Source organism: Petaurus breviceps, unplaced genomic scaffold, assembly GCF_028583685.1.
Source record: "Petaurus breviceps papuanus isolate PSGF00001 unplaced genomic scaffold, PetGlider_PUasm1.0 90925, whole genome shotgun sequence".
NCBI classification, from domain to species: Eukaryota; Metazoa; Chordata; class Mammalia; order Diprotodontia; family Petauridae; genus Petaurus; species Petaurus breviceps.
In genome coordinates, this window is record NW_027187380.1 from 36,602,338 (window position 1) to 36,624,788 (window position 22,451).

General features: G+C 35.2%; 1 protein-coding gene across 4 annotated transcripts in view; it reads left to right on the forward strand.

Moving 5' to 3' along the window:
* Positions 1-22,451, forward strand: part of MAP2K4 (mitogen-activated protein kinase kinase 4) — a 182,691-nt gene that overhangs the window by 53,474 nt on the left and 106,766 nt on the right. For 2 of the 4 annotated variants that reach the window (XM_069076805.1, XM_069076802.1), the window contains exon 2: positions 3,155-3,187. The exons of 1 other annotated variant lie outside the window; for it this stretch is intronic. In XM_069076805.1, coding sequence (XP_068932906.1) covers positions 3,155-3,187 — 33 coding nt within the window. Of the gene's footprint in view, positions 1-2,276; positions 2,311-3,154; positions 3,188-22,451 lie in introns of those variants that run through there. One more of the 4 variants, XM_069076804.1, reaches the window with a different exon arrangement.

The window sequence follows — 22,451 nt, forward strand, 5'->3', positions numbered from 1 at the left end:
GTTGTGAGTTGACTGTAAGAAAAATGACAGGTGAAAATATAAAGGTGAAACAGAAAAGGGATCCAACCATTCCCACTAAGAATTTATAATAGGTTTAAATAATTAGCTCACCTAAATGCATATAAAATGATTTGATTTATAAAAAGATCAAATTTGTGTTTAGTTCTGCTAGGTCATGTACTATATATAGTAAAGTGCACTTGTAGTTGAAAAAAAGTATTTGATGTTTCTTTAGGACTGATTATTAATTGACTTGTGTGAAATCATAGAGCAGTAGAGAAAAGAGCTGAAACCCTTTTCCTGTCTCCTAATCCAGTATTTTCTGAAGTACACCACAGTGTGCCCAAATCAGGCATGTTTTAATCTAATGTAGTTACTTTAGGAATGCATTTCAACATACACAGGAACAAACCACATAATTCAGTCTTATAATATTCCAAATTTAGGGATAAAAGAAAGGTAACAAACTAATAGTTACTTAGAGCTTATGTTTTCCTAGGGGCATATAACATGTACTCAGAGAAATGAATACAAAATAATTTTAGGAGGCAAGAGAGAACTCTTAACTGGGTGATCAGGAAAAGTATTTTGTAGAAAATAACACCTCAACTGAGTCTATTTATAGTTATTTTCTTTTCTCTTTATATTTAAAAGGAAACATTTCCATTTAAAAAAAAATAGAGGATCACATACTTACATAGAACGTGGGTTTTTAAAAAAATTCTCAATTTAACAAATACTGAATAAAATTTGCATTTCCATTTCCATTATAGAACAAGAAGGGACTGTACATAAAGCTTAATTTCTGTCATTTAGAGTTTGTTTTCCTTTTAAAATATATAATAAATCCAACATGTAGCTTTTAAGTTTGTCATGCTTTCTTGTGTTTCCTTCTGTCCTTTTATTCTCTTTTTGGAACCCCATCACTACTTCCCTTCTCTCCCCTACCTCCTATACTCCCCTCTCTCCTGCTTCCCACTGAAGAGAGAAAAGTAGAACCTATGTAACAAATACACATAGTTAAGCAAAACAAATTTCCGCATCAGTAATGTCCCTTGAATCCTTCATTTCTGTGTCAGGACATAGGTAGCATACTTTCTCATAAATATTATGGAATCATAGATGGTTATTGCATTGATCAGAGTTTTAAAATCCTTTCAAGTGATTTTTCCTAATATTATTGTTGGCTTGTTTATTAAAAAACATGACACATATAACATGTTACTTTTAACCCTAAACTGTTTTTACTTCTGGACTTGCTTCATTTCTTTTTTATACATTAAAAATGCTTTTAATGGCCACCTTTTATTTTCTTTTACTTTTTCTTGTTCTATAACCCAACTACTAGCTCCTTTATCCCAAGTTTCTCCCAATAAAGAAAAAAAACGCAGTCCTTGTAATAAAGAAGCATAGTCAAATAAAACAAATTCATACATTTCTGTATCCAAAAATGTGTGTCTAATTCTGTACCTTTTATATATCACTCCATCTGTCAGGAGATAGGCAGCATGCTTCCTCCGGAGTGGTGGTAGGTTATTGCATTCAGCAGAGTTCTTAAATCTTTCAAAATTGTAGACAGTGTTGTTCATTGTATGATTTCTTCTCTTGGTTCAGCTGACTTCATTCAGCAGCAAAGGTCATACAAGTCTTCCCAGGTTTCTTTCTATAAAACTGCTTCTTTATTTTTCTTTTCTTTTGCTTTTTGGAGGGCAGTTAGGGTTAAGTGACTTGCCCAAAGTCACACAGCTAAAACTTCCTCTTCCATCATTTCTTTATAGATATAGTATATTCCATTCCATTCATATGCCATAATTTACTCAGCCATACCCCAGAAGATCAAAGGATATGATGAACAGGAAGATCTCAGAGAAGAAATCAAAAACAGCCAACAACCATTGAAAAAATTCTTCAGATCACTATTAATTTGTGAAGTGCAATTAAAACTACTTTGAGATTCCACCTCATATTCATCAGATATGTAAAGATGGCATAAAAGAAAAATTACACTTATTAGAGGGGCTGTGGGAAGACAGGCACACTGGTTCATTTTGAAATTGGAGATTGATCCAGCCATTCTAGAAAGCAATTTTTAATTAGACTGCCCAGTAAACACTAAACTATGCTTACCTTTTGACCTAGCAATGCCACTAGTAGTTCTGTACGCCAAAGAGATCAAAGAAAGGAAAAAGACTCACAAGTAGAGAAATACTTATAGCTTTTTTTTGTTGCAGGAGAGAACTGGAAACAAAAAGGGTGCCTATCAGTTGGGGAATGACTGAACAAATCTTGAAATGATTTTAAGAGGTGGAGGTGAGGAAAGAGTGAATTTTTAGGCATGGAGGGTACTATATGTATAAAATCATTGATAAAGGAGGTTGTATACACTGTGTGTTCAGAGAAAAGTTAGGGGGACAGTTTGGCTAGAATGGGCAGGGAGTAATGAGAAGTACTAGTCTCAAAAAAGTAGGTGGGTACTTTATTTTAAGAGGGCTAAGAATGCCAGTCATTGAAGGTTTTTGAATAAAGAACATTATCATATGCCTTTGGAATATTAATTTGGAAGCTATATAGATAGTGGACTGAAAAAGTAGATAATGGAATCAAGGAGAACAAGTAGGGCACTACATAATGAGGGCGTGAATTGAGATGGTGGATGTTTGAGTGGAGAGGAGGTTATATACAGAAGATGCTGTGGAGGGAGAATCAGCAAGTTAGGAACTAGTTCAACGTTGGAATTGAGGGAGAGGGAACAGTTAAAGATGACTGAGATTGCATGCCTGGGTGATTGGGAAAAAGAAGGAAGTTTGGAGGAGGGATGGATTGTGGTAGAAAGATATTGAAGTAACTCAAAAAAATTTCTTTTTGATTCCCAATCATTAATAACATTTAAATGAATTTGAAATTAAAAGTATGATGAAGCACCACTCTTGTGGATACATCCCCATTTACTGGTGTATAGATAATGCAAGAAATCTGAAATTATATTTTTAGGAAATGCCACGTGTATGCTATTTTAGCTATAATGTGGTAATGTGAATTGGTTTTCTGTTTTTAAAAACTTATTGGAAGTTGAAAACTAAATGTCATGTTACTTTAATTTTGGTGTCATTCTTTGAATTACAGTCAATGAACTGGAACTTCTCTTTTACTTTAGGCTTTCAGATAAACTTCTGTGAAAAGGCACAAAGTAAGCTATACATTTTATAGTTATGCTCCTTTTTTCATATCCATCTTGGTATTGGGAATGTGTCCACTGTTGTTTCAACTAACCAACCATGGCAATTTAACATTGACAGAGCTTCCATTTTTCATTCTTTTATCAAGTACAAATGTTTTTCTTAGTTGTTTTATTATAAAACATTTTACCCTTTCAGCTAAAAATTTCACAGCTGAAATAGTAAAATAGAGATGTGTGATTTCCAGATTGCTGATATTAAATCATAGTTGAGCTCACTAGTTAAGACCCACTTTTATAGACACAAATGCCATCATATATTGACAATATAATGACTATAACTCATTGGTATTAGAGTTTTTGGATATATACAATGTATTTTTTATAGTTTTTTCAAAAAATATGTAAATCATAAAACTAGTAGTTTAATCATTGTGCATATTTTCAGATTTTCTTTTTGCTAGTTGGTGATAGAAAAATACCCATCCCAAAACAAGATATTGAAATTCTTTTATCTAATTAGAGAAGCTTGAGTGTTCTGCATCTTAAAAAAAAAAGCATCACCAAATAAACTGCTTTAAGAAAAAGGATGTTTGTATTTGAATTTTAAAATGTCAGTTATGTAAAATACAGTCTTAAAATGACAGACTAATTAAGATTTCCTTTTGCTTAAATTAGTTCAGGAAGTTTTTTTTTGTGTGTGTGTATGTGTTACTGTCAAGAATACCAGTGATCTAGTGAGCAGATTAGAAGATAGAAGAAAGATCATATAAAAAGTTGTGATAGAATTTGGCATGATATTTTAGACTGAGTTGTTTTCTCTTTCGATCCTAAGTATGAACAACCCGTTCACCTGTGCCACTGAACTCTGTTGTCATGATCATCAGTCAACAGCATTTTCTTTCCTCCTTGCCTTCCTCTAAATTGTGAGAAGCATAGTGGATAGGGCATTGCTCTTAGGGTCAGGAAGACCTGAGTTCAAATCCTTCCTCACACTTAGTACTAGTGTAACCCTGGGCATGTAACTTAACTTCTGTGCCTCAGTTTCCTTATCTGAGAAAGGAGGGGATTGAACTAGATAGCCTCTAAAGGCACTTCCACCTCTAACTAAATCTCTAATCCTATTACTACTAAGTTGGGTATTATATTATGTGAGCCAGCAAAGTCCTGGAAACAGCAAAACCAGTTAGTTTCCAGAGCTATGCTACCTACAAATTTACTGTTTGTGACATAACAGTTCCTCTCTCCTGGCTCCTCATTTTCATGAGGAATTTTCTCTTTTTTCAGTGATTTTTCTTCTTCCAGGTCTCCAGTATCTTTGATGCCAAGTGAGTTAGCACATTTCTAAATTAGCTTTATATCAGGTACATATTAAAAATAGCCTGGTTGCTCAAATGGGAGTGGGTTATGCCATGAGCAAAGGTACTTTTCTTCACTCAAATAGGAATGAGCAGTTTGAAGGATGTGGAGAAAGATGTTGGTGATCACAACACTTTTCTTTTTCAGTTAACTCTGTACTTAAGGATCTGGCAGCAGGACCACTTGCTCTGGGTGTAGAGCTATAGACACATCAGAGATCTCCCATGGAAGGCATTATGAATGTTTTTGTATCATAACCCTTTTGGCAGCCTGGTGAGGCTTGTGTTATCAGAATAATGTGTTGGGTTTTTTTTTGGAAAGGCAATGGGGGGAAGTGACTTGCCCATGGTCACACAGCTAGTAAGTGTCAAGTATGAGGTAACATTTGAAATCAGATTGTCCCAAGTGCAGGGCCTGTGCTCTATCATCTGCGCTATCTAGCTGCACCTCAGAATAATGTTCTTAAATGCAAAAAAATACACAGAATTGCAAAGGAAACATTGAAATACATCTATCAAAATGTATGTATTTTAGAAGTTGATATGTTAAGAGCCCCTGTCTTTATGAAAAAGAAATAGATGAAGGAGGAATTAGAAGAAGCTAGCTGACCATAAATTTGGAAGTTAGTCAACAAACATTTTTTAGATACATATTACAATGTTGGGGATATAAAGGCATAAAACAGTTCCTGACCTCAAGAAGCATATATTACAGTGGAAATAGCATATAGTTATTTATGTGTTATATAAATAACTAGGTATATAAAAGGCACAGACATTAGACAAAGGTAGTCTGAAAGGGCAAGAGGCATTCATGGATTGGGAAAGATCTCTTACAGAAATACAGAAAATGATATTTGAACTGAGTCTTCAAGAAAGCCAGGGAAAGTATGAAGTGGAGATGAAGGGGCAGAGTGTTTTAGTCACAGGAGACAGGTATGGAGTAGAGTGACCTTAAGTGTCTTGTTTTGGAAACTACAGGTAGACCAGTGTAACTGGACAAAATGTGTGGAGGCAGGAGAGGGTGTAAGAAGCCAGGAAAGATAGGAAGGGGCCAGTATGGGAATATGTTTGGGTTTTTTTTTTTTTGAGGGCAATTGGGATTAAGTAACTTGCCCAAGGTTACACAGCTAGTTTTTTTGTGTGGGTGTTAAGTGTCTGAGGCTGGAACCGAACTCTGGTCCTCTTGACTCCAGGGCCAGCGCTTTACTCACTGCGCCACCTAGCCGCCCTGTGAATATGTTTAAATGTCTAATGGCAGACTTTATAGTTGATCTTGGAGGTGATAGGGAGTGAGTAGAGCTCATTAAACAGGGAAGTGAAATGGACAGAGCTGTGCTTCAGAAAAATTATACTATAAGCTCTCTGAAGCAGTATGCCATGGGTTGTTAAGCCCCAGCTTGCATCATTTTAAAATTTAAAATTACTTGCCTCCACAAACATTTCTTTCTGGTACCAGGCCTGTTAATCCATTTTTACTTGTGTTTTGTTAAACTGTATTTTGAAAAATTTAATTTCTCAGTTTGCATCAGAAGATAGGTATAATTTTCTTGTTACTATTATTTGAAATGGTCTCACGGAATACCTGCATTCCTTTTTTTCCCTTATGACACAAATCTCAGCAAATTTAACAGTTCCTTCACAAAGTACAATATATAAAAATAAGGAATTTGAAAGATTTATCTTCCATCTTTTTAGACATTTGAAATTCTGAGAAAATTAATTTTCTGCCTTGTCCTACTTAAAACCAATGTTTCTACAATTACTTTGAATGTGTGGAAAAATTTTTAAACAAAAACAAAAAACCTCCACAACTCCCTTCCTGTTCCTCACCCCATCCCCTCCCAGAACTCCTTCAGAATAAAATTTTCTGTCAGTATCATATATCCTTTTTAGGAGATGGTGTATAGGCCAGGTAAGGAAATTTTGGTGAGGTTCAAAATCACTACTGAAAATTTAAGATAAAAGTGGTGCGATGTTATAGCTTAAAGTGACTTCTAAGACATTTGTGATGAATAATGGAAGCTCTGAAGTTTTTTTTTCATTGTCTGACTTTCATATAACTTCTAGTCTTTATGTTATGTTACTCAATTAAAAAAATCACCACAATCACCTCTTCCAAGTTGGTGAATTTTATTGGAGAACAGTTATAGTTTGGGATTGCACAATTTTTTTCTGGTTGCTAAATTTCCTTAGGAGAATAGAAGTCCAATGAATATCTCATTTTGTATGCCTTTTTTATATGTATATTTATATTTGCATTTTTGCTTATATTTAATCAGTTTTGTAGGCATATAGTACTGATACAAGAGAGTAACAAATACTTTTCTGATATTGAGATTTTTATGAAGTTGTAGTATCAGGTCTCAAATACGATTAAGTGTTTAAAACATTTTCTGAAAAAAATTGTGTAGAATCCTTAAAATTGCCATTATGATGATTTGATCAATTGCTGTTTAAAAATATGTTGCTATTGTGTATAAAGATGCTTTTATGGTTTGTGACAGATTTGGGTTATCACATAATGACATTCAGATCAATATGGTTAATTTGTGCATCTCATTCTTTTGCAATATAATTTGCTTTATCTTATAAAATCAGAATTCTTCAGTGTACTGATTCCCAGCCATTTGCCTTTGGGTTATTGCAAGGAGTTTGTGAATTCTTCAGTAAGTAAACATTCTTTCTGCATACTGAAGAAACTATATCTTGCACATAAATATGATACTAGATTTCAAATATATATGGATGCTGATGTAGCTAATAAAATTCAAATCAATATAAAAGGCATTACTGAATTCATAGTAGCCTTTTGACTTTTTCCCCCTCAGTCAGTGATTGTGAATAGTACAACTACTATGGAGGTATGGGGAGGGGGACTCATATTTTTTTACTTTAGAAAGGGTCATGCCTAAAATTTGGGAGCCACTATAAATTCGTATTTAAGTTCTGATTTTGAGATATATGTCAAAAATAATTAGGAAAAAATTTCTTAGGTATGCTTTTTTTTCTAGTTTATGAATTACACATATTCCATTTTGGATGAGAATTGAATACTGTCATGAATGTTCTCATATAGTATGTAGTTTCAAGAACAAATTATAAGTGAAACCCATTGTTGAATAAGAGATTGTCATTTTTGAGTTTGGTTTGTGAATTTAGGAAAGAATTTGGTTTTTGCATAAGATGTTGAATTTTTACTTATATATTCATAAATTTATGAGGCTCCTTTTTTTATGCTATACTTATTCAGGAATCTTGAACCACTTGTTGGCTTAAGGGAAAACTTTGGAAGAAAGTAGATAGCCTTGCTTAATATGCTTTTAGTATTTCATTAAAAATGTTTTAATAATTGAGAATATTGGGATATGAAGAGTTTGATTGAAAGGAAGTGTATTGTAGTTGAAAGTGTGAGTCTAGAGTGACCTGGGTTTGAATTATACCTCTGGCACATGTTAGCTGTGTAGCCATTTACCACACGCATTTCTAGTTAGTTTCCTCATTGGTAAAATGGCAATAACAACACTTGTACTTACTTCACAGTATTGTTGTGAGAGGAACCATGATAATGTCTGGATAATGCTCTTCTAAAGTTAAAGCATTATATAAATTTTAACTATCATCACCACCACTACCACCATCATCAACATAATTTTTTTGGAGACTATGCCCCAGAGCTAAATACTCTATTTGTTACCCTTCCTTTCTTTGTCAATAAAATCACCATCATTCATCATCTTCCCATAATTCTGCTTAATAGTACTAACAAGAATATAACTGAAGTTTTTTTTTTAACAGACTGTTCTAGTATAGGACTATAGCATAAAATTGCTGACCTCTCCTGAATATTAAATGGACGTTTTAGTTAGAACAAAAAAAAAAATGGGAAGGTTATATTTAGAATGTTTCCCAGATTTTTTATAGTAAACATGGTGAACCCATAAGATTCTGAATGAAGTAATTATTATTTTGTATGTTAATTTATTTGGTATGATTCTTGGGGAGCAGTATAGAAAACTCTTAGTGGTATAAAGCTGTCATATAACTTCAAGTCCTAACAATATGTAAATATTTGGTGATTATATTTATAAATATAATTTTCCTTAGTCTTCCTTAAGTCAAGACAGAGTCTTTAGCTTAATTTAGAATTAATTATACACCCAGAGTGTTTGGATAGATTTCCAGGTACCCATGAATGTTAATGGAGAAAAAGTTTACATCTTTATCTTCACTATAATACTTACTGAAATTTAGCATTTCCTTCAGTTAAGAATGTAGACCACTGGGGCGGCCAGGTAGTACAGTGAGTAAGAGCACCGGCTCTAGTGTTAGTATGACCTGGGGATTGAATCCTGGGCTCAGACACTTAGCACCCACCCAGAAATAACTGGCCGTGTAACCTTGAGCAAGTTACTTAACCCTGATTGCTTTAAAAAAAAAAAGAATGTAGACCACAAACATTCTGAAAAGGGTTCTAGAGGCCCCAACCTACTGCCTTGATACCAGCTAATTTTCTTAAGTAAATCGAGAGAATTTATTTTTTGTTACAAAAATCCATGAATATGTATTCAGAATTGCTTAGAAAGAACTGGAGTGTTTTGTAAACTGAGACTGTAATAATCATATAATTATACTATTTTCAGGTCATTAGGTTTTGATAAATTTATTTAAAAAACCAACTCTGAACAAGGACTTATACTTTAGTTCAGCATGTTTTAAGTGTCTACTCTCCATAAATCACATATGCTAGACTCTGAGAATATAGAGACAAAATCTGAAATAGTCCATACTCTCAAGAAGCTAATATTAAAAATGTCCCATTATTACTTTAATGAATGCAGGAGATATATAATAGGCATTTATTCCATTTATAAATGGGTAAACTGAGGCTTTGAGAGGTGAAACAACTTCTCTAAGCCTATAACACTAAACAAATGACAGAGCCTGAACTAAACCTTAGGTCTCCTGACTTCTAATCCACGGTTTTTGCTACTTATGTGGTACTGCTCTTGGCACTCACTGCTACTTCTTTCTCTCTCTCTCTTTTTTTTTCTTTAAACCTCATAGTGGCAACCACAAGCTATAATGTCGTGATGTGACCTGATATGGTCTCCACTGGGTGGCAGTGGGTATGGGGCTCTGGATCTTTTAATCTCTATAAGCTACTTATAACTTATAGATCTGGGTAAGCAAAGGCCAGAAATATAGTTATTGATCTACAGCAAAATCTCAGATCATATACAATTAAGGAATGACAGAAAGATTCTCCATATGATCACTTTATATGAACTACTAGAAGGAAGAAAGACTTTTAAAATCATTATTATCTAGTTCACCAAATTCACCAGGAACTTTAGAAAGAATTAAAATTAATTTGGATAACAATATTCATGCCTTTTCCTCTTTTGGGTTCCTTATTTAAGGAGCTACTTAGTTCAGATCAAACAGAAATAAAAATTAGTGATTATTTATGGAATCTTTTCATAGAGGGTCCAGGATTTAGACTCACCTGGATATGGTTGCTATCAAGAATTCCATATCCTCATCCTCTAAGCAAGAAGGCCTTCTGTAGAGTTGTTTGAGAAATGGAACACTTCAGGCACCAGGAAACCAGCTTGATTCCAGCTGACACCTTCATTTTGGTCGCTTCATCTGTTTATCTCAAAAGTTAAAAAACGTTACCAGATTGTTATTCTGGTAATCTGGAAGCATTCTCTCTTGCTTTGGATTGAATATATGCAGCAGTATATCAGTAGCCATCTAGTTTAAGTTATAAATCTCATTCTGAAACTGTCTAATTCTACTATCATCTAGAGTATCTTTTCATCTTTTTCATAGGAATACAGTGAGATACTTTTAAAAAAACTTTATGAAAATGAAACTACCAGTTTAGTAGACATGTAAAAAAATGAGTATGACATGATCTATTCTTAAATAAAACTATATTTCCTCTTTGAAATTATTTTTCCTTTTCTAGATGTTCATTTAACCATTTCTCTAATGATGCATTCTAAAAATTTCCCAGAAATTAAAGTCAAGTTCACTGAACATCTTTTTCCTTATTTGAAAACTGGGATATTTTTCTTCTCCAGTCTTGATATACTTCCCCATTCTCCACAGTCTTTCATATATCATTAATAGTGGCTCAGAAATAAAACCTTCCCATTCTTTCAACTACTGGATATGTAATTCAACTGGACCTGCAGATTTAAATTTATCCATGGGGCAGCTAAGTTCTCTCATTATCAAATTACTTATTTGGAGTATCATTTCCTATTAGCCTTTTTTTATGTGTCAGTGCTATTTTTTTTATAGTACTATGCCACTCTCATATTCACCTTCTGTTACCTGCTGTTGCTTGTCTCTTGCACATATCTTTTAAAAATCTAAGTTGGTTTTTGAGTTCACATTGATATCTTTGAAAAATATCATTTTTTTCTCATCAAAATTATTTCTCTTTGTGTCTTATTTTGAACTGATTTGCCCTGTAAAATTTTGCAATGTACCTTGGCCAATTCACTATGCAAAATCAAACTGAAGGTTTGAATATGGTCAGATATTTTCCCAATTGTTGTTGGGAAATTTTACATATTTAAGAGGAAAGTCAATTCCTTTCCCCCTTATATTTGACTGCTCTTCAATATAGAGTGAAGCACTCCTAAATGTACAATTTGGAATGTACTCTAGATTCTGGGTGTATTTCAAATGGTTTAGAGGGAGGATAGGTGAGATTTTGTGAAGCTGATTATACTTATGTTTACTTTGGAAAAATACAGCATTTTTTTTTCTTGGTTTGTTTTGGTTTTTGGGAGACAGTTGCATGTAAGTGACTTACTTAAGGGTTGCACAGCAAGTAAATGTCTGAGGCTGCATTTGAATCCAGGTCCTCTTGACTCCAGGGCTGGTGCTCTATCTAGGGCACCACCTAGCCCCGCTGCTGCATGGTTTTAAAGTTTTTTCTTGGTCATATTAAAAACTGCAAGGACATTAACCCCACAAATAAGACCCTTTTCCTATATTAATTGAAACATATATAGGGGCAGCAAGGTGGCTCAGTGAGTAAGATCACTGGCTCCAGTGTTGGGATGACCTGGATCAAATCCAGGCTCAGATACTCAGCACCACACCCAGAAATAACTGGCCGTGTAACCCTGAGCAAGTTACTTAACCCCAATTGCTTTTAAAAAAAAAAAGAAACATTTAGCATGCCCCTCTTTCTAGAACAGAACATAGATGTGAAAATGAGATTTCAGGTATGTATGTTTTGTTACATTTTTATAAGAATGTTGGACACTTGTTTTCATCAAGCCTGCCATCCGCATATTAGTTAAATAAATAAGGTACTAATATAAAGCTTTGTCACACTCCTTTTCCAATCTTAAATCACTTAAATCAGTCAGTTCTTCCATATTTGTTTCTATTGCCTTTTGGCCTGCATACAGGTTCCTCAGGAGATGAGATTATGAGGTACTCCCATTTCTTTGAAGACTTGCCACATTTTGTTGTGATCCATATAGTCAAAGCAGAAGAGGTGTTTTTCTAGGACTCCTTTGCTTTCTCTGTAATTCAGCAAATGCTGTCAATTTGATCTCTAGTTCCTCTTCCTTTTTTTTTTTTTTTTTTGCTGCTTTTTTTTTGGAGGGGGAAGGGCAGAGCAATTGGGGTTAAGTGACTTGCCCAAGGTCACATGGCTAGTAAGTGTTAAGTGTCTGAGGTCAGATTGGAACTCAGGTCCTCCTGACTCCAGGACCAGTGTTCCATTAACCGCGCCACTTAGCTGCCCCATTTTTTTTTTTTTTAGTTAGTATTTTGTTTTTTCCCAGTTACATGTAAAAACAATTTTTAACATTCATTTTTAAAACTTTGAGTTCCAGGTTCTTGCCCTTCCTTGCTACCCATCTCCATTGAGAAAGCAAATAATTTGATAGGTTATACGTATAGTCATGTAAAACGTATCCATAAAAGAAAACATAGACAAAAAAAACCTCAAGAAAAATAAAGTTTAAAAAAAGTTTATTTCAACCTGTATTTAGATACCATCAGTTCTTTTTCAGGGTTTGGATAGCATTTTTTAATCCTAAGACCTTTAGAGTTATCTAGGAGCATTATGTTGCTGAGAATAGCTAAGTCATTCAAAGCTGATTATCTCACAATATTGCTATTACTTTGTACACTGTATACTTTGTATCAGCCCATGCAAGTCTTTCCAGGTTTTTCTGAGAGCATCCTGTTCATCATTTCTTATAGTACAATAGGATTCTATCATAATCACATACCACAACTTGTTCAGCCATTTCCTGAATGATGGGCATCCCCTCAACTTCTGATTCTTTACCCTCAGAATAGAGCTGCCACAAATGTTTTTGTACATGTAGATCCTTGTCTTTTTTGCTTTTTATCCCTTTTGGGATATAGACCTAGTAGTGCTATTGTTAGGTCCAAAGGTATGCCTGGTTTTATAGCCCTTTGGGCATAGTTCCAAATTACTCTACAAAGTGGTTGAATCAATTCATAACTCCACCAGCAGTGTATTAAAAGTCTCATTTTTGTCATATCCCTCCAGCTTTTGTCATTTACCTTTTTCTGACGTATTAGCCAATCTAATAGGTATGAAGTAGTATCTCAGAATTGTTTTACATTGCATTTCTATAATCAATACTCTTATATTTTTTCATATGACTTTGATTATGTCATCTGAAAACTAATCATTTCTTTTGATCATTTATCAATTAGGGAATGACTTATTTTTATAAATTTGACTCAGTTCTTTATATGTTTGAGAAATGAGGCTTTTATTAGAGAAACTTGCTTCAAAATTTTTTCACAGTTACAGTTGCTAACTGCATTTCCCACCATCCTATCCCCCCTGCCCCTGTTTATGCTATATTCTTTCTTTTTTCTCCCTGTTTCTCCTCAAAAGTGTTTTGCTTCTAACTACCCCTTCCCCTAATCTGCCCTTTCTATCTCTCCTCCTGCCTTCTTTTATCCTCTTCCCTTCCTACTTTCCTCTAGGTTAAGATAGATTTCTATACACAATTGAGTGTGTATTTTCCCTCTTTGATATATTCCCTCTTTGAGCCATTTCTGATTAGAGTAAGGTTCACTCACTCCCCCTCACAACCTCTGTCTCCCCCCCTCCAGTGTAAAAGCTTTTTCTTGCCTCTTTTATGTGATCTTTACTGCTAATCTTCTAAGTTGATTTGTACTGGGAATTTATTTCACTGTCTTTTTGTGGCTTCTGCTGCTCTAGAATTTATTTAGTGTCATTTAAGAAATTTATTTGGAGGGGTTTGGGAAAGGACTCAGGTAAATCCCTGCCTTTACTCCCCCATTTTGGTTATGCCCTCTTCTCTTTGAAAATCAACCTGTTCTTGGGGCGGCTAGGTGGCGCAGTGAGTAAAGCGACCGAATTTGGTTCTGGCCTGAGACACTTAACACCCACACAAAAATACTAGCCATGTAACCTTGGGCAAGTTACTTAACCCCAATTGCCCTCCAAAAGGCAAAAAAAAAAAAAAATCAACCTGTTCTTCTGGTAATTCTCTGTTCAAATATTACTGAAACTGAAGCCTAGCTTTCAGACTCTTAGGCATAACCCTGCTAGCATGCAAAATGAGTGCTTTTATTTGGTAATTTGAACATTCTTTGGCATTATCCTTTTTTTTAGGATTGGGTCTTAAATTGCTGTTTTCCAAATTTGCTGGCATATTGAGTGGAGCACTTTAACAGCATCATCTCCACTAACCTAATGGTCAGCAGTGCTTCTTAAGAAGTCCTGCTTGACTTCATTCTTTTGATCAGTAACTGCAACATTGTGATTATCAGTGATGTTAAGATCTTTCTTTTATAGTTCTGTATATTCTCACCACCTCTTAATCTTTTCTGTTAAATCCATTTTTGTCTTGTATCATGCCAATTTTTGCATGAAACTTTCCCTTGGTATTTCTAATTTTCTTGAAGTCATTTCTTGTCTTTCCTATTCTGTTGTTTTTTTCTATTTTTTTTTTTGCATTGTTCATTTAAGAAAACTTTCTTATCTCTTTACTATTCTCTGGAATTCTGCATTCAGTTGTGCATATCTTTTACTCTTTACCTTTTATTTTCCTTCTTTCCTCTGCTGTTTGTAAAGTCTTATCAGATAGCCATTCTGTTTTACTTTTCTTTGAAATGTTTTTTTATTGTTGCTTCCAGCACAATCTTGTGATCCTCTGTTCTGATCTTTTAAATTTATTCATCACATCTACTTCATATTCATAAGGGATGTTATTTAGATCATACCTATATTGTCTGATGGTTTTCCCTACTTTCTTCAAGTTAAGTTTGAATTTTATAATAAGAAGCTCATGATCTGAGCCACAGTCAACTCCTGATCTTGTTCTAACTGATTGTTTAGAGCAGAGGTTCCCAAACTTATTTGGCCTACTGTCCCCTTAAAAAAAAAATTACTCAGTAGCCCCCTGGAAATCTACTTTCTTTAACTCTTTAATGGATTTAAAAAAAATGTCATTAAAAATAGTTTTTTTAAATGATTTATCTTAAATTTAATGATTTACTGTAATTTTTGGGGTTTTTCCTATATTGAAATTTTGATGATGCAATATTGTGTCATGTAACTGTATAGTATATACAAATCATCACATAAACATGTTCCTGCTGATGCATGCTGGACTTCCTGACGGTGCCCAACACGCTTGCCTGCCAACCCTTGCTTGTTAAGACCTGTCATCAGGCTTGACCGCTGATAAATTATAACTTGCATTTTGTGTGTTTATTTGGACAATAATGTAATCACTACTACTTTAACTCTGCTATACAACAGATGAAACATGTATGAACAGTTTTTCAAAATTTTCTTCTTTTCTCTTCTTTCCTTATGCTTCCACTGCCCCATGGTAAGTGTAAGAGGCTTGGTTTTGAACCCAAATATTCCTGACTTCAAGCCCAGTGCTCTGTCTACTGCACCACTTAATTGCTTCTGCTTTTTTTGTCTTTAAAATGTTGTTATTGTATTGTTATTTTTTTAAGAGTTCTCATTTCACTCTGTATCAATTCAAACAATTCTTCCTCAGTTTGTCTGAAACCATCCCCTATCATCATTCTTATAGCACAATAGTACTCTATTGCATTCATATGCCATAATTTGTTCAGAATTCCCCAAATGATTTGTTTCCTTGTCACCACAAAGAGCCGCTGCAAATATTTTTTTACCTATGGGTCATTTTTCTCTTTCTTTTGATATCTTAAGGGTATATCCCTAAGTAGTAATATAAAAGGGTGAAAGGATATGCAGTTTAATAACTTTTTGGGCATAATTCTGTTATAAATGAAAATCTGTGTGCTCTGTCTATGAAATAACCACACTTGTTGGGGATCCAGGAAGTTTCATGATTTTTATTTTACATGTATTTGGTAATGAATAAATAAATGGGTAGCATCCAGAAAGACTACAAAGAATCAGACAAAGGCAAGCCCCTTTTATGCTCATTTCATTTGACTTTCCCGCAATTCCTTCCTTCCGAGCTTGGATTGGCTCCAGCTCTTCTGGGTTACAACTCTCCCAATCTGCCCATTAAGTATGCGTGTTAATGAAAAATTGGTGACTCTCCCCTAACTGGTCAGAGCCAGCCTAGCTCAGGCCCCTCTTTACAGATTTATGCCTTCTTGCATGTAAACCCCCATTGTTCCTATAGAATCCGTGGAAACCAAACTGCCGGCATTTCTCACAATTTCAAATTACTTTTCAGTTTGTAGTGTTGAGGTTTAGGGTTGCCCAGGACCCCAAAATACTGACACACCAGGTCTTGCCCAAATGAATTTGACCCAAGCCTTCTTTCAGCCAAAGTAAAACAAAGTTTATTAAAGATTCGCTATATTGGGTGGACTCTTAGAAATCTGGCTTTTGGCAAGACTTTTAAGGAATCTGAGCATTTGTGAGGCTTGTATTGACATGTGGGCCAGATAGAATCTGAGCACCTTCATGGAGGCAAGATGGATCTTATATACAGAAAGACTGTGGGGAGGGATCTAGGGGTGGTCAAATAGTCTGAGGTGACTAGAGGATGAGTTTAAGGAGAGGCTTGATGGGAGTGGCCAATAGTTAAGGTAACTAGAGGTCAGAAATCAGGAGCCCAGAAGAATGGGATTTTGATGGGATCATGGGTAGGAAGTAGCTGGAGGCAATCTGGAGGTAACAGACTTTGTAAGGCTAGGCTAGGTTAAGGGTAACAGATTTGGCCATGAAGAGCCAGATCTAGTGGGAGGAGAGTTCTGGGTGGGGTTTTCCAGGATCTATGGACAAATGGGACTCAAATTCTTTTGGGGGAAGGGATGAAGGTCTCAGCTTTGGTCTACCCCCCCCCATCATTAGCTCTATGTACAATGAAATTCACCCTATTTTCTGTACTAGTAATGTACCTCTTATTGTTCATTCTGTTCATGTGTAACTTGGGTGCTTGTAGTAGAGAAGCAAAGGAAAGAAGTGTTTATTTAGCGCCTGCTGTGTGCCCTGTGTTAAGGTACTTTATTTACAAACATTTCATAACAACCCTGTGAGGCAGGTGCCATCATTGTCCCCATTTTACATATGAGAAATTATTATTTTCCTGTCATATTAAAAATCAATTATTAAATTAGAATTCAGGGTCCCCCCCCCCCCTTCATTTCCTCATGGAGGACATTATGGATAGATGAAATTGTCCTGGAAACTCCCCACCCAGAGAATCTTATCTAGGTGAATTCCCTAAAAGCTTTAGTCTCAGGCCATTGTTGAAAGACTGGTTTGTTTAGAGATGGGTGCTTTTGTCCAGAGTGCTACATTCTCCCCTTGAGCTAAGCTGTTTCAGCCAACCTCCTGGTCCACCCCTCTCATTAATTATTTACCAATTGGTGTTGATCTCTGCCTGTCAGGGGTGCCCACTTTTCCAAGGGTATTTAAATGTGATCTCCATGGTTTTGTTTTTGGTTACAGAGAGAAAGAACTGTCAATTCATTATTTGCCAGCCAAATCAATAAATGATTAATTACCCAGAAACTTCATCTCCCACAGGCTTTTCTTTCTTCTCAGGAAACTGAGGCATTCAAAGTGACTTGATCTAAGTCACACAAATAGGAAGTATCTGAGGCAAGTGGACTTCAGAATGTCCTAATTCTAGGCTCTTAGCCACTCTTAACCACTCTGGCTCCTAGCTGCCATGTTATGAAAATGAAATATGTATTTTTCTTTCCTACTGTATGTGGAGAAGAGGGGAGGTAGGAGGAAGTCTTTAAAAAAAAATCTTTTCAATAGTTATATTGTAACTTTTTCTTTTGTTGCATTTTTTTAAAGGAAGAAAAGCCTATCCCTTAAAAAATTAAAGGATTCAATAAGCATTTATCATATTACACCCCTGCCTTGAAATTTAAACTCCTGGCTCTTTAATTTAGCTCAACTGCTATTTTTTTTTCCAGGTGTGTTACTACTGAAGCCTAGGAATAAAATCCCCCCAAACCAAGGAACTCATGTTTTAATGAAGGCAGATATATAAAAGCAAATCAGAAGGTAATTTGGGAAGCAAGAGAGTACAAATTAAACGGGATCAGGTTGTATTGGGGTTGAACCTTGAAGAAAGCTAACAATTTATAAGAGTGGAGAGATGGGTAAGTTCAAATTGATGAGTGGAGATATAGGCAGGTTCATTTTGTTGTACCCAGAAAACACGAGCAAGGCCCAAGTAACAATTTAGAATTGAACCCTTTATTTAAGCCATGTGTTGGCTGATCAGGCCACATGGTGGGCTAACGGGGTACTGTCCCAAATCATACTGTGGAGATCTCAGATAAAGCCTCAGCTTTTAAAGGGATGCCATGCAGCCAATGGTTAGATATTAAGTAAGCAGGAACTTGCAAAGGCCAAAAACAGTGATTGGTCAGTACACACCTTGAAATTCCTGCCAGCACCAAGTCTCCCTGATGCGGCAGCCAGCCCATCTCCCTGAAGGAGAGCTGGCCAGGGAAGGGCAGAGCTAAATCCCGCACTCTGCTCATTTCCATGAGGGAGAGAGCTGAGGTTGGAGCTGAACCTGGTAGTCTCCTCACTTCCCTGAGGGAGAGCTGATTGGGGGATGGGAAAGAATGGGGCCAGGTACAACAGTTTCAGGCATGAAGGACAGGTTGTGTGAATGAATGTGCTAGGCTTGTACGTGAAGGGGAATAATTTTAAATAAGAATTAGGAAACTTGGGGGAAGGGCATATTTAGGAGAAGAGATAATCATTTTGGACCTGTTTAAACATAATAAAAAGGCAATATAGAGAATGTTAATTTGTATTTAAAAAAAAACATTTATTTACTTTTAGTTTACAACATTCTAATTCTACAATCCCTTGAGTTCCAAATTTCCTCCCCTTTCCTCTCCTCCCCCCCCCCCCCCCCCCCCCCCCCCCCGACCGATCTAAGGCTTTCCGCATAAACACTTTATTTTAAAAAATATCAAATTATTAAAAAAAAATAAAAAAAAAAAAAGTAAAAAATAAAAAAATAAATTTTTAATAAAAAAAAAAATTTTTTTTTCTTTTTTTTTCAAAATTTTTTATTCTCCACCCCCCTGGGTTCCAAATTTCCCCCCCTTTCCCCTCCCCCCCCCCCCCCCCACCAATGTGGCAGCATGCAATCTGATATAGGTTCTACAAATACCTTTGCATTAAACATTAGTCAAGTTATAAAGAAGAGTTATAACCAATGGAGTGAACAGTGAGAAAGAAGGAACGAAACAACAAAACATAAGAGAGAGTAGTTTGCTTCAATCTGCATTTAGACTCTATAGTTCTTTTCTCTGGATGTGGACATCCCTTTCCATCATGAGTCTTTTGGAATTGTCTTATAACCTTGTATTGCTTAGAGGAGTCCAGTCTATCAAAGTTAGTCGTTACAGATACGATGTGTCTGTAATTGTGTAGAAAGTTCTCCTGGTTCTACCCTTCTCACTCAGCATCAGTTTAAATAAGTCTCTCCAGGTTATGAAGTTCATCTGCTCCTCATTTCTTATTTTTTTAGTTTATACCCTATGTAGATTTTATTTCTAATTTTTCTTTGTTGATATTTAGAGCTTAATACACTTAAAATTATAGTAAAATTAAAAATAGAATAATGGAATGAACTAGATGATTTCTAAGAATAATTTCCACAGCTAAGAAAAAAAATAGAAAAAGTAATAGAATCCAAGTAACAAATCAAGCATTTGTTCTTGTTTGTTCAGTCATTTAAGTTATGTCAAATTCTTCAAAACCCCATTTGGGGTTTTCTTGGCAAGGATACTGGAGTGGTTTGCCATTTCTTTCTCCAGATCATTTTTTTTTTTACTTTCACATCATATATTAGTCAGGTTATAAAGATGGATTGTATCAGATGGAATGAAAAATGGTAAGGAGGACATAAAACCAAACAAGAAAAGGAAAAAAATTAGGTATTTTGCTTCCATCTGGATATAAACTCAGTTCTTTCTAGCTCTTTCTCTGGATGCACACATTTCTCTCCATCATGAGTCTTTTTGGATTGGCTTATATCACTGCATTGCTGAGAAGAGTCCAGTCTATCAAAGTTGGTCATCACACATATGTTGTGTCTGTAATTGTGTACAAATTTCTCCTGGTTCTCTCTTCTCACTCACCATCAGTTTGTACAAGCCTCTCCAGGTAAATATGAAGTCCATCTGCTCCTCATTTCTTATAGCACAATAGTATTCCATAACATGCATACACCACAACTTGTTCAGCCATTCCCCAATTGATGGGCATCCTCTTGATTTCCAATTCTTTGCTACCACAAAAGGAGCTGCTATATTTTTGTACATACAGGTTCTCCTCCCACTTGTATGATCTCTTTGGGATACAGCCCTAGAAGTGGTTTCGCTGGGTCAGAGGGTATGTACATTTCTATAGCCCTTTAGGCATAGTTCCAAATTGCTTTCCAGAATGGTTGGATCAATTCACAACTCTACCAACAACGCATTAGTGTTCCACTTAGTTTCCATTAGTTTTCTGCATCCTCTCCAGCATTTATCATTTTCCTGTTTTGTCATCTTAGCCAATCTGGCCAGTGAGATGTAGTACCTCAGAGTTGTTTTGGTTTGTATTTCTATAATCAGTAGATGTAGAGCATTTTTTCATATGCTTATCTTTAATTTCTTCCTTTGAAAACTGCCTGTTCATGTCCTTTGACCATTTATCAATTGGGGAGTGACTTGTATCCTTATAAATTTGACTCAGTTCTCTGTATATTTTAGAAATGAGCCCTTTATCAGAGACACTGGTTGTAAAAAATTCTTTCCCAATTTTCCACTTACCTTTTAATCTTGGCTTTATTTGTACAAAAACTTTTCAGTTTAATGTAATTAGTTATCCATTTTGTATTTTAATTTGTGGTTTTCTAGGTCAACATCTATTTCCATTAGGTTTTGCTACATCCATGCTTAAAACTGAAACCACTCTATGAAGGATCCATTTTCATTTTTAAGGAAAGTTTTTTTTTTAACATCACCTGTATTTCCCAGTGTATGTTTACTCTTGCTCTCTTCCAGAGAACCATCTTTTATAATAAAAAATGTAACAAAAGAGGATAAAGTAGTTCAATAAAACTTAACACCACATAAAAAAAATACTGATGTTATGTGTAGTGTTCTAAACCTATAGTCCCTTATCTTTTAAAATGAAGATTGGGAGGTATCTTTTTATAACTTTATCTTTTGAGGCCAAGCTTGGTCATTATAATTTCATAACATTCAGTTTCTAATGTTTTGTTCTTTTTTTTTTCATTTGCAGTGTTTTAGTCATTATTAATATTGTTTTTTGGTTCTATATACTTTGTATCCATTCATATCTTTCTGTGCTTCTCTGTTTTTATCATATTGTTTCTTACATTGCATTAATATTTCATTATGTTCATGTACCACACACATTGTCTAGCTTTTCCTTAATGAGAGTCTGTTTGCAGTTCCTTGCTATTATAAAAGTAAAATGCCACTAAATATTTTGATATATACAGAATCTTTTTATTTTTTAATTTTTGACCTCCTGGTATATATATACCTAGCAGTGGGATCTCTTGGTCAAAGAGATCTTCTTATGGATAGTTTAGTCATTTTCTTTACATAATTTTAAGTTGCTCTTTAGAGCAGGTGGACCAATTCATGGTTCTACCAACAAGTGTATTAGTTTGCCTGTCTTTCTCCAAGTTCTCCAATTTGGTCTATTACTAATTTTGGTTGCCTTTATCACTTTGCTTAGTATGAGGTGTGTGAACCTCAGAAATGCTTTGATTTGTAGTTATCTTGTTAGTGATTTGGAGCATTCTCCATGTGGTTGTCAGTATTTTGCCATTCTTTTCAGGATTTTTTGTTTCTAACCTTTGATAACTTATCATTGGAAATGATAAGTCTTATAGATTTGTGTTGGTTGTCTTTCTGTTTTGTATATCTGACCCTCATCAGGGAGATTAGATTTTTTTTTAAACCCCATTTTCTTATTTTCCTTTTTATCCTAGTTAACATTAATGCTGGTAAAATGCCTTTCAGTTTCATGTACTCAAAATGATCCATTTTATCTTTTATGATCCCCTCTAGGAAATCAAATATTAAGCACCTACTATGTGTCAGACTAAATTCTGGGCAAAAAAAATGCCCTCTGCAATGTCTGTCTGCCTCAAGTCTTCCCCTATTCCATTCAGCTATCAAAGTGATTTTCATCAAACCACTTCACTCCTGTGTGGGATACGGAGACCCTAACTCAAATTGACTACTCGAGACCTCTCAAAGTGAAGGTAGATTTATTAGAATCTCATGAGAAGCCGGCGGTCCAGTTTCTGAAACAATGCCCAGGAGAGGAGGCCACCTTACAGAAGCTGAAGCTGGGTTAAATAAGCAAGGGTTATACACCCCTCCCAAACATT